The 13,182-nt window shown below is 37.0% G+C and overlaps 1 protein-coding gene across 2 annotated transcripts; it reads right to left on the bottom strand.

The window, feature by feature from the left end:
* Window positions 1-6,060: 6,060 nt before the first annotated feature.
* On the bottom strand, window positions 6,061-7,617 carry LOC128126335 (protein DETOXIFICATION 45, chloroplastic-like). 2 transcript variants are annotated; one of them, XM_052764082.1, is made up of 4 exons: window positions 7,406-7,617; window positions 7,129-7,200; window positions 6,921-7,037; window positions 6,061-6,797 (listed from the first exon to the last, which is right to left on the bottom strand). In XM_052764082.1, the coding sequence occupies exons 1-4, from the start codon at window positions 7,466-7,468 to the stop codon at window positions 6,633-6,635; spliced, it is 417 nt and encodes a 138-aa protein (XP_052620042.1). In that variant the 5' UTR covers window positions 7,469-7,617; the 3' UTR covers window positions 6,061-6,632. The 2 variants fall into 2 exon arrangements, with proteins under 2 accessions (XP_052620042.1, XP_052620041.1); XM_052764081.1 differs by having other exon boundaries at window positions 6,063-6,797; window positions 7,318-7,420.
* Window positions 7,618-13,182: the final 5,565 nt, after the last annotated feature.

The following is a 13,182-nucleotide window of genomic DNA, read 5'->3' on the forward strand; positions in this document are numbered from 1 at the left end:
TGCAAATTCCAATTGATTTTTTGGTTGATTTGATATGCCTTCTTAAGCTACATAGATAAGATTAGAGAGAGTGGTGGTGTGTGTCTTACCATGCAACATCATAGTTTATATGTCGCATAAGCATAAGATGATGCTAGAGAGTGGTGTGTGCCTTAGAATGAGTTTGGAAGGAAAAAAAAACAAAATTAGTCAATCACAAAAAGTTGTACGCTCTCTCTCCTATCTCTCTTGCTACTTTGCCGACGAGTTCTAGTTGGTGCACCCCTTAGCACACTTAGGGATGTTCAACCTTGCTAAGAGCTTTTGCGGCATTTTATGTGGGCAGGTTTTGTTTCCAGGTTATCTATTTAATAGTTGTTCTTTATCCACAATAATCATACGTGATTAAATACTTATAATCACATAGAATTAAATACATGAGAAAAATAATTGAATCGACAACGTGAAAATTAATATTATTCTTACAAATTATATGTGATTAGATATATAATCACATGTGATTGTATACACGAGAACAACTATTGAATTAAAAAAGGAAAAAGAAATATTTTCCACATAAATCATATGATATTAAATACAAATAATAAAATGTGATTAAATAGACAAGAAAAACTATTAAATCAAGAATGCGAAAACGAATATTGTCCACATAAATCACATGTGATTAAATACACGAGACCAATTATTGAATCAAAAATGAAAAAATAAATAATGTTCACACAAATCATATATGATTAAATACATATAATCACATGTATATGTATCAAATCAAATATGATTTATGTGGCCAATATTTTTTTTCGTGTTCTCGCCTCAATAATTGTTTTTTTCCACTTTAATCATATGTGATTAAATAGATTTAATCAGATGTGATTAAAATTTTCTAATCACATATGATTTTATTTGGAAAAAATGAATCTTTTCTGTATAAATCACATGCGATTAGATACATATAATCACATATGATTATATACACTGATAAGTTATTAACAAACTTAATGATCGATTAGATCTTCTTAACAGGTAATGCGATGGATGCAAAAGCAGTAAATAACACAAGTATGGATCAATATGTGTCGAATGATTAAATCAAACAATCCTCAGCAGAGCTCGACTAAGAACTTCCACTATAGAGGATTTTAGGGTTACAAGAATGATAATAATAAACTTGCTGAATAATCACTTTCTGATCGTTCTATTCTATCGTCGTTCTTCTAGGATGCATGCAAGCTCCTATATATACTAAACCCTACTAAACTCACGGATGGACAGGCCCATACTAGAGATACAAAATGGACTAGCTAACGAGCCCAATAGACGCAATACTTAACACAAAACACGACCCAACAATCTCCCCCTTTGAGTCAAATTGGAGTGAGACTACTTCTTTTTCTTGCTTGGGCCAGCAGCGGGAGCCTTCTTTACGGTATCAAACAGACGTGTGATAAGAGCAAGGATAGTCTGCCTGAACCGAATGTACCATTGAATCATATCATCAAAGTACTTGATATCATCCGCTGTGTTCTGCTTGCATCTGTGGATGATCCCCAAAACGTGTTCCAAACATGCAGTGGTATAGAGATGTTTGTCAGCCAAGGCGAAAAGACATTTCTGTCCTTCGTTCCTGGTAAACATGATAGAGTTTCTCTTCGGGTCAATCTTCCCCATCTGCATCATGTTGAGATCACTGGCAGAGCCAACATGAGATATTGTAGGTTTCTTCTTAAATACGCTCGCAATCTCCTGATCCATCAATGCAACTTCCATGATGTAGCACACGAGCATCCTCTTGAAATGGTCGATGATCGGACCGTATTCAGCTTCGTTGGTGAGGAGGATGTTGTGCAAGATAATCCAATCATGGGGATTAAGGTTGGGAAGATCTGCAAGGGAAATAACATGTTCTGTTTTGGCAGATCCCCGAAGTACCTTGAACCGAACGTTGATGAAGTTACCTTCACTATACGGCTTCAAGATCCGAACGTTGACAATTTTCTGAGCGCTCCAAGTCTGATATTGGGGTTGAGCAGCCTTCAGATAGAAATTGATTAAGTCCCGATCAACCTGTGGATGAGGATGAGGGAGCTCTGCAACGTTGGAAAAAGCATGAAAGATAAAAGCCTTTCGGGTCAGTGGCATGTCGAACTGTGAGTCGACAGTGTTAGACCGATCTAGAGAGATCACAGGTTCCAGCCACAAGATACTCGGTGTGTCGATGGCTTCTTTAATCATCCTCTCAAGAGTCCAGGAAGGAAACAGAGTTTTCCTACTCTCAAGAAGGTCGTGGGCTTCCTTCTGTTTACGTTCGGCTTCTTCAGCCTCTCTTGCCACACGAGCACTAATGTCAGCCTCATTGTGTCGACTTTTACGCTTCAACAAGTCGGCGATTGTCTCATTATCTTCTTCTTCTTCCTCCTCATGCAATCTTTTTGCCTTTGTCTTTCACACCGGAACCGGAGGCTTGGCCTACTGGAGGAGGTTCGGTAGTGTGAGTTGCTGTGGAAGTAGGAGGTGGTTGAGACATTGTTTCCTTCTCTCCCCCTTGTTTCAAAATGGACACGAAATCAAGGAACCCTTCAATATTACTGAGTAGGGCGAGGGCAGGAGCGAGCTTCTCTGCAAGGTCACGCCTCACAATGTAGTTAAGAATTGGATCATGTGCTTCTAGGATGTTGGAGATGGCAGAGTGGACATCCGAAACACACGATTTGATGACCTCCCTTTCATATCGAAGAGATTTAATCTCTTGTTGAGAGTTGGAGAGTTGAATGCTCTTGACCTTCAGAGCTGTAGTCTTCCTGGCTAGAACATCCATGAGAGTGTTCTCGACAGCCAAATCTTCTTGAAGCTTGGAGAGACGTTCTTCGATGGTTGTTCGGAAAGCTGAGTTGTCGTCAGAAATTGTTTGACGAAGAGAAGCGAAGGACTTCAACTCAGTTGCGACTGATGTTGCCAGCTGGTGGACAATAGGTTCCAGCGTAGTCTTGGCGGCGTTGGCACTCTCCTGTAAAGACTTCAACAGGGAAGAGGCATCAGTAAATAGTTTATCGACTTTTTCGGTCGCAGCCTGACAGGCTTTAATAGAGGCATCTATGGCAGTGGTTGCAGAAGCAAGGGAAGCTTGTTGAGCTTTGGAGAAAGCATCAACAATTTTCTGAACTGCAGCTTCAGATAGGGATGACTGAGAAGTGGAAGAGGAGGCGATGACCAAGTCAATTTTGTCATGGAGCTCCTGGAGATGCCTTTTAGTGACAGGAGCGTCGTCATCGTCATCGCTTTGTACTTGAAACGGGCTATAGTAGACCGAGTCAAAAGTCATATTTGATGGGTTTTGGTCATAAGACATCCTATGTGCTCATACAAACCCTAAAGCTTGGATCTAGGTTTCTCTATTGTACATACTTTGAATCCAAGACTTTGAACCCTAATTCTAGCATATGGAAATCAGAATTCACATGTAAATAGGTTTAAGAACATACCTTGATTGTTATATAGCAATAACAATCTAATTCCTCCTTGAATTGACCTTGGAAAGCAGAGAGTCACAAGTGTCACTCCTCTAATGGCTTACAAACACCATAAGCAAGTGGAGAAGGTATAAAGAAAGAGGAGGAAGGTTAGAATTCGTTTCTAAGACTTCTTGGGAAGGGATACACGAATTCATAACCCTAGGGGTGTTTATATAGGTGTAAAGATAGGGTTTCAGTCATTATCCTTATCTAGTTGATTATCCATTAAGCAACCAATAAGATAATGCTTGAATCCTTATCATACTCGAATTCTAAGGCTTTCCAACCTTAAATTCGTCCACCATACTTATAAGATAATCCTTACCTTATTTTGTAACTATCACATAATTACAAATCAGCCCCTCTAGTTTAATTAATTACATTTGATCACAAAACTAGTTCTTAATTAATTATCGACCAATATTAATTAAACAAATATGATTTCTCCTTTAATATATTATTCTTATAACATATTAATAAATCATATTATCCTCTCTCTCTATATATTTCTCCAATCAAGTTGCTTTGGTGAAGGCAACCCAAAAGGACCATGCACCATCGGGTCAAGTACATACCAAAATAGTTATGGACTTAGACACTAATCCAACAATATTCTCCCCGCCAAGGAGTGGTTCTTCTCCTTTTGATGCGTGACCAGGAGAAGATGGTGGTGGTGAAGCTGGTGGTTCGGTAGTATGGGTAGGTTCGGGTTGTGTTGTTTGTTTGGGTGTAGGCGTGGGTTCGGTTTCTGGAGTGGTTTCGGGTGCTGGGGTGGATTTAGGTGCGTCAGTATGAACCCCCGTATCAGATACGTTGGTTCTAACATCTGCAGTGGTTGTGGTGGTTGCGTCGGTGAATATTGGTGGAGGTATTGGGATGGAAGTGGGTGGTATTTGAGTAGTGGAAGTTATGGGGGGAATAGAAATAGGAATGGTTTTAGGTGGAGAGGAAATTGGAGAAGTAGAGACATGAACTTCAGGGGTCGGAGATCTGGGTGGAGTGTTGCCACATGGAGAGTCATCAGAATCAGAACTCTCACCCTCAGATTCGCTTGAGGAGGAAGCGATAACCAGCTTTCGCCTCGACTGAGTTTTTCTCCTCTTCTGCTAGGGAGACTAAGCAGCCCTGATGGGTTTCCTCTTCTTTGGAGACGGGCCTTTTGCCCCCTTGACCACCTGTTTTCCCTTATCAGCCTTCTTGCCTCTTGGAGCAGGCTTGTCGGCGTCATGAATGGATTTCAGCATCTCCGGAGTAAGATCCCTTGGACCAGAACGCTTGAACTCCTTGTACGTCTTGATAATCCGGCTATCAGCGGGAACATCCCCATACATGGTTTCTGGAATAGACCCGTTGAACGGAAACTTTGAAGCATCCGACACAATGATCTTCGTGGTATGAAAGGTACCAATCGAAGACATTGGAGCACCAGTGACAATGGGGACGTGGTACTTGTCCATCACCCATTTCGTGATAATGGTCCAGAACCGAGCATACAAAATCTCTGAATGTCTGGAAGTGGAGGAGAGACTCTGAATGAGTTGTTGCCACAGAACGGACCTGTAGTCCATGTTGATGCCATTGTAGATACCATACATTATGGAGAGAAATAAACGGCTGACTCCATCAGACCCGTCACTTCGTTCAGATAAACCCTTGAACAAAACAATGAACATCCCATTCCACTGTGGAGGTAGGCACGACTTCTTGAATTTCATCACCGTAGTAAGCACCTCCGTGTATCCCATGTTGTAGAACATGTTGAACAAATGACCCATGGGGATGGATTCCGGATTGACCCTGGAAGAATCCACGTCAAACCCTAACAATGAGCAGAACCGCTGCTTTGAAATCGACGCCTTGTGCTCATAGACATCAAAGAAGATTCTGTCGACGGCCTTGTCGTAGTGAGCGGTGGCAAAGATCTGTGACAAGAATTTCATCGGAACAGTTTCAGCCTTGGTAAGTGCAGGAGCGATTGGATAAAACTTCAGGCATTCGATGATGGGGACCATGAATGCGTCATACGATTGAGGAGTTAAATCGATGATCAAGATTTGCTGTGGGCGAATGGGCAAGATGTGGGATGTTGCGTGGACTCACTACTAGAAAAAAGGCCTTTTACGACGCTCATTGCGCGTCGTAAAACGCTCAGACGACGCGCAAATGCGTGTCAAGGAAGGCCCTGTCATAAAGAGAGACGACGCGCTTTTGCGCGTCGTCTATAGACGACGCGCATTTACGACGCACATTTATGACGCGCATTTACGACGCGCGGTTACGACACGCAATGCGTATCAAGGAAGGCCCTGTCATAAAGGAAGACGATACGCATTCGCGTGTCGTAACCTTACGACGCGCGTGTTAATGACACGCAATGCGTATCAAGAAAGCCTCTGTCAAGAAAGGCCATGTCATAAATGAAGATGACACGCATGTTTGCGTATCATAATTTTAAATGTTAAAAAAAAATATTTTTTATAGATTTACTAATTTTCAAATTAAATTTGCATTTAATGCCTCCCAATATAAAATAAAATATCATATACAAAAAATATAATCCATTTCATAAAATTTAATGTCTTACAATTCTATTTGTTACAATATATAAATTTACATGATGTGTAGCGGAACAAACAATGAGATACGCATACAATGGAGATGGATAACAAGACATCAAAAAGGAAAAAGAAGGGCAAAAAAGTAAAATACGAGGCCACACATGAGAAGCTCAGCTACTTTAGCAGCAACTGTGTTACGTGCAGCATCCTTGCTAGCCTGAGAATGAGATGCATATCAAAATATCAAAGTTGTTAAGTAACTAGTTCCTTTTGTTTACTTTCCCAAATATTTTTTAAACATCATTTATCCGTACAGCACTCAAAGTAAGAAGACATACCTCACCCCTTATCAGCAATGGGTTTCTTCCCTCATCAATTAGGACATAATCAAGTTCATCAACTATTGCAAAATGCAATGGTTTTGGCCTGATAAACATTGTGCTATTATTAATCCAAGAGACACTTCAAATGAAATCTGCCTTAGTAATTAGTATTAGTATGAAAAATGTGGTAATACCATCTCATAACAAGTTGCAATTACAGACGATAAAATCCCAACAAGCATCTACAGTGAAAACATATTAATCCAAGGGCAAATATGTAATTTTATATTCATGTCTAAAAAAAAGCATACCATGGAATAAGCAGCATACGGGAAGTCTGAAACTCCATAATGCAAACCATCAACAATAAAAGCAAAAGCATTCAAAGGCTGACTAGCACTCACAAACTTTTTTCACAAAATCAAAACGCATCAGAAATATATATATATATATATATATATATATATATATATATATATATATATATATATATATATATATTAACAACAAGGGTATTATAGGGAGTTTACCAAAACCCCGGTTCTAGCAATCGCCAATACTCCAATGTCCTTAGTGAACAGTGTGACTATGGAACCAAATGAAACTCCCAATATTGCAGCCAAAGTAACACCCATCACAAAACCAATCTAAAGAAAATAATAAAACTTTAATTAACTTTTATAAAATAAAAACATCTTTATATATTATATAAACAAAATAATTATTAATTAACATTACAGTCAACACGAAGTATGTGATATCCTTCACAGATCTATAATTCCCTTTTGAAACCGAACTAGCAATCAACGCCTAAAACAAAACAAAACAAAAAAATGGTTAAGAAGTCAACTAACTGACAAATAGTCAAACATTTTCCTTAAACTATATGTCAAGTCAAGTCAATGTCAACATTTGGTGAATTTATACCTGACCAGATGCAGCCAACGCATCTGTAATAAGGGAAACTGCCAACCAAACTTGCAGACATATATGATGAAGCAGTAGAGTAGAGTACCTTGAGCATTTCATTTTGTGCTATCAGCAACTGGTCCCGCCCTTGCAACTGTACCATACTCATCTTACCAGCAAGTATGTCTGCTTCTTTCCCGCCCAGGAAATTTGTTTTCTTTATTCATTTAAGAACCAAAACCCTAAAAAACATTATATAGAATTATAAAAACTTCAAGAAAAGTCAAAGGGAATAATACCTCAAGAATATGTAGACGTCAATTCACAAGCAATTCAGCATTTAACACATCAGATTTTATACCAAACTGTCAAAAAATATATAAAAAGTTTTATTAAAATCTATAATAGGTAAAAAAAGATTAATTTAATGGGAAAAATAATACTTGCTCAAAGTTTTAGTCTAAAACTTGTGTCAATTGTATTTGTAAATATAAAGACTTTCTTTTGAGCAAGATCCAACTTCAAAATTGCAAGAATGTAAAGAAGCTTATCTCGATAACTACATTGTATCTAAATATAAAAGTAAAAGAAATAAATAAAGATTCAAGAAACTATAAAATGTATTAAAGAAATGCCCTAAAATAAGTTTGTTAAATAAGTATACAAGATTTTAGCTCTTAAGCTCTTACCCAAAATTGCTGAACATTTTTTAGGGCAATTTCGTCCTTTCCATCACCAACTTCTGCTAAAGTAAGAATATAGGGATTGTGTAGATAAAGCTTCTTCAAGCTTTCAACATCATCACTGCAAAAATTTCATCAGAATTAATTGAATGAAGAAATTGCAGGGGTAGAAATGGAAATACCATCTTATAAGAAGTGATAATGACACAAACAAACCTTGAGGTAGCAGCCATGAGAAGGCATTGACATCTTTTAGGAATGTGAGTTTTGAGATCTTTGAGATTCTTTTCATATCCATATGTAAAAATAAGATCTGCCTGATTTACTAACATGAATCAGTACTTTAATAAAGAGTATTATAAATGTTACAGAAAGAAAAGAATCCATACCTTATCAAGAATAATAATTGAAAGATAATCATGAACGGATTTTGCTTGAAGAACACCTGATGAAAGACATCTTTGGACACAAGCTGGAGTAGAAACAAAGATATAAGGAGGCCCTGACAATGCTGTCGCCTGAAAATTGGAAAACAAAAGCAAAAATTACCAATTTACCGTTGATCTTTATAATATTGAAGAACAGAATTGGATTTTGTATAAAAAATTTACAAAAACTAACCATTTCAGAGAAACTTAGTTCACCCGTTAACTGAAACTTTATTTGGCAACATCATTTTTGCAAGAGGAAGTAATGCCCCTTGAGAAATCAGAATTTGTCTCGGTTCTTCACCTTCTCCTGCAACATTTTCTAATGCTTAAGCACACTGCTCTGCAACAGGCACTGAACTCTTTTTTGGATAACAATTACAAAATTAGAATTACGCCATTGAAGTGATATGAAAAAATCAAGAAATATTAAAAACTAAGTACTTAACACTAACCTCCAATTTGAGCAATGAGTAAAGGTAATGCAGGCAATTAAGCTCTTGATTCTTTAGGTTTTCCAGCAGCTATGTTTGTAAGACACCAAGCTGCTTCAAGCAACTGTATTATGGATCCAGAATAAAAATTAAAACATATTAAAAAGGGTATGCTAAAAAGAAAGAAGGTCATTACTAATATTATTATTGTTTATTACCTGCTCATCATGGGAACTGCTCTGTAGATAAGAGGGGTATCAGATCTTCAACAAAATGGATATGAATGTGTAAAGCTTCCAGTCTTGACCAGCCTGCCCTTGTCCTGTGCACCATCCATAATAAAAAGAATCATAATTTGTTTTACGCATTTTCCCCTGTTCATAATCATATACCATTCAACTATTCTTGCCTTCACTTCATGAATAATATATTTATCTGTACGCATCTTTTGGAGACCTGTTCAAGTAATAGTTATTGGCAACCAATTTTTCCTGCATAACCCAATTATTAAAAATTAAAAAATAATAATAAATTTAAAAAGTACAATAATGCCCTTATTGATACGCACCAGATGAGACTGCACATTTGCCATCTTCTTTTCATCAAACTCATACTCTTTAACAGGTACTTTTGTAGCCTTTTAACATACAACAACAATATTAGTATCAAAAATGGATTACACAAGATGAGACAGGGGCCTTGATTTGATAATCAAATATTGCAATACTCAGTGAAGCAAATAATCAAATACTTAGTGGGCAGTAAAAACTTAATTGTGTTGATTGAAAAGAAGTTTAGGGACGTAAAGGAGAAGAGGAGAACCTGAATCAACGAATCTGGCATATGGTTAGATGTTTTTACCAGAGACGGTAACAATGGTACTCATAGAGAACATGATTAAGAAGCAGACACTACATTGATTTTCTAGAAAGAAAATGGCAAACAGTTAGTAATTGATCCAAAATCAATAATCGGCACATCACCTGCACTCGAATTGATGACATCGTTAGCTTCCCGAAACTCCAGCGACACTGTTACTTGGCCTGGACTCCGGCGACTCATCTGACCTACACCACGACGACGTCAGTTGTACCAGCGACTCATCTAATCCCAAATCTGATCTTCAACCTTCGGTTTCTAATCTTCAACCTCGAACTTGAGCCCTATAGCTCCTCACAACCCCTTGACAACCTTTGAACGCCACCTCACACCCTCACCTGCAAATAAAAAAAGAAATAATAAGAAGGGAGAAGAAGGGTTGTGATCGAGATAGAGGAAGAAAAGAGGAAGAATACGCACATCATTTCTTTCTTCTTTCTTCTTTTCGCTCTCCAACTCTGGCTATAAATACGAAAGCGCAAGAGATATTGAGAGGAGTGAGCGGGGTACTTCAAAATTTTGGGGGATTTTCCATGTTTCTAGTGGTGGCGGCTGCTAGGTTTTACAGAGAGTAGTAGGGGAGAAAATGAAAGAAGATATTACTATTTCAAATGTGTTATGTTTGATTAGGGTTTGCACATAGAAGGAAGTGAAAGTCGATCGGAGAAGAAGGGGTTTGCAGAGAGAAAGAAGGGAGAGAATGAAGTTGATTTGGCGGGTGTAGAGAGTAGAGAGGAAGAGGAAGCGGGTGTTCAAAATTTTGGGGGATTTAGTTTCCCCCCTGAGTCCAAACGCGTGTTTATTAAAATTATAAAGCGACATTTGTAGAGGACGCCCTTTTTATTATAGGTGCCCTCCGTGTTTTTAATATTTTTACATCAGACACTAATTTAAGGGCACTCAGTAATGCGCGACCTAAATCCTTAAAATTTTTGAAGAGATGACACTTTTTTAATGTCGCTCTCTAATGCGTAACATAAATCAAACAGCGTCGTGTTTTGCGTGTCGTAAAAGGTCTTTTTTCTAGTAGTGACTGAAGAAGAATCTGCCAATTCTAGTCCCTTTTCCCTCTAAATGCGCTCGACATTTGGAAAATTTTAGAATGGTCAAACATTAAAGCATTTGCAATCAATCCTATACCCTAAGCGTATGGGACACGACGCATAATGTTTTATTTGCTATGTTCTCAAAATTCGAATTGTGAAGAGGGATGCCGTAATCATAATCGAAATTTTAAGAACACACTATGTACCTTTGACTAAATTTATTAACATTTCTCAACCTAATCCTTTAGATTTGAAATGAAGCATAATATTCTCTCCCTTAATTATAGCAAAACAACCTTTCAACTCTTACAACTTTGCAAAGTATGACTCTTGTTTTCTATAATTAATATTGCTAACCTTGCAATACTTTCCTTAATAATCATACAATCATAACATTTATGCTCCCACTATCATGATGATTATTATAAAACATAACACTTATGCTCCCACTAGCTTCGACATGTATTCATAAACATCTTAACTTTCAGAAAACAATACTTATTGAATTTCTTAAGTTCATGTTTCTAATACTTAGTGCTTTGATAATCCTTTATCAATGCTTCTTGAACTTATACACCTTTGCCTTCGATAGTTCATATGTGTGTCTAAACAATTAAGACTAATTGCCAAACCTCACAATTCAAATTATGGAAAGGGATGCCGTAACCATAATTGAATTCGAGAATGCAATTTTACAATCACTATCTTCTTAAAATCTTTCTTAGTGAAAGCATTTTCTCACAATCATTTTCATGAAGGAGGAAATCTTATGACACTTAGATTTGAGCGGTGTATGTGTTCTTATCCATGTGAATTTGTTAAAACCAAAGTTTATGGCAAATTCAAATTCATATGGACCGAACTTTCTTAATCTTGATTTCTTGCCTTATGGTAGCACAGCTGCCCACCATGTCTTCCAAGTAGTTAAGCGGCTCACCTTTTCTTATCAATGTACCTTCCATTGATTAAGGTGCTTTGCCTTTTATGCGTTCAAAATGAGAACTCATAGAACTCACATGCATAATTAACTCGATTGGATTGGCAAAAAAAATCAAAATAATGTCAACACGATAGGTTGTAAACCTCAACTCGTGTGCTAGTGATGATCGATTAGGTTTATTTGATTTGTTCTTGAAACCTTTCAAGACCATTAAGACTCCCACTGACTCCTTGACATATACGATTCTCTTGTCAAAACATTTCTTGACAAACAAATATTCAAGAGTTAGTGTAGCTTTTATCAAAACACTTCATAAATTAGTCCAAGTTGGTCTTTTTCTTATTCAAGACATCACAAATCTTACCATATTTAATGAAAGTTACAAACCTTCTTAATACTTATCACTCATTTCACAATCTTAACTTTAAGATTTATCATTGGAACGAAGTATGATTGACTTCTTGATTTAACCATTTCTTCAATTCTTGATTCCTCTTCTTAGACATACAATTGTACTAAGACTCACTTAGAGGATCAATTGAGATATGGTTCTTAATCACTAAGACATATCATAAAGCATAAAAGCTACTCTCCCTTCTTCTTAGAATGGAGAAACTTTTATCTTTCTGCCTACTTGATTCTTCTTATTCGTTCTGCTATTGATCTAAATCCCTTTAATCAATTCAGAATTACACTTAGTCTTGTAAGTATAATCATATTTACTAAACCTTTAGTAAATCATGACGAATATCTTTGTTACTCTTATGGTGGTCTTGATCAACACGCAACTTTGTGTACTCGATCTTCTAGTCCTTCACTTGACACTTTGTCAATGAATTAGTCTAATTTCCAAATATGAAATTTCTCATTCATCGTGCAACCAAGTTGCGTGATTCCAAATTTCTGTCCAATTGAAACTTGGGCGATGAGAAACTCTCCCTATTTGGTAAATTCTCGACTTTCCATGAATAACATAAGAATCAAATCCATTTGTTGTAGAAAAATGCAAACACCAATTTTCATAACGTTTTCATTGCAAGGAAATAAATAAATAAATAAGTCAAACAAAAATTTATTTTATTTATAAAAGCAGCGGAAAACATATGTCCTTACAATGCAAAATCCATTGAAAACTATGTATTTCAAAAGAAATTTTTCTAACAACTCTATCATAACTATCTAAGATCAAAATCTAATCTTCAAGTCCATGCGATCAAGATCCATTCCTTGTGATTAGATTCATCTTGCTCTTTCACCAAGCTTCCTTTCTTTTCACCGATCCTGTAAAACATTCAAATGCAATCTTATTACATTATGTATTAAGAATTAATGAATAGGAACTTAATGGAGTTAGATAGTGGATTTTACCTGAAGCGCAGCCATAATCTTTGACTCTCCCAGCTTCTGGACTCTTCAGGCTCTTTAGGCAGACTTGTATCCAACGCCCTTTCTTTTGGCAGCAAACGCAGGTCG

Source organism: Lactuca sativa, chromosome 5, assembly GCF_002870075.4.
Source record: "Lactuca sativa cultivar Salinas chromosome 5, Lsat_Salinas_v11, whole genome shotgun sequence".
Taxonomy (NCBI): Eukaryota; Viridiplantae; Streptophyta; class Magnoliopsida; order Asterales; family Asteraceae; genus Lactuca; species Lactuca sativa.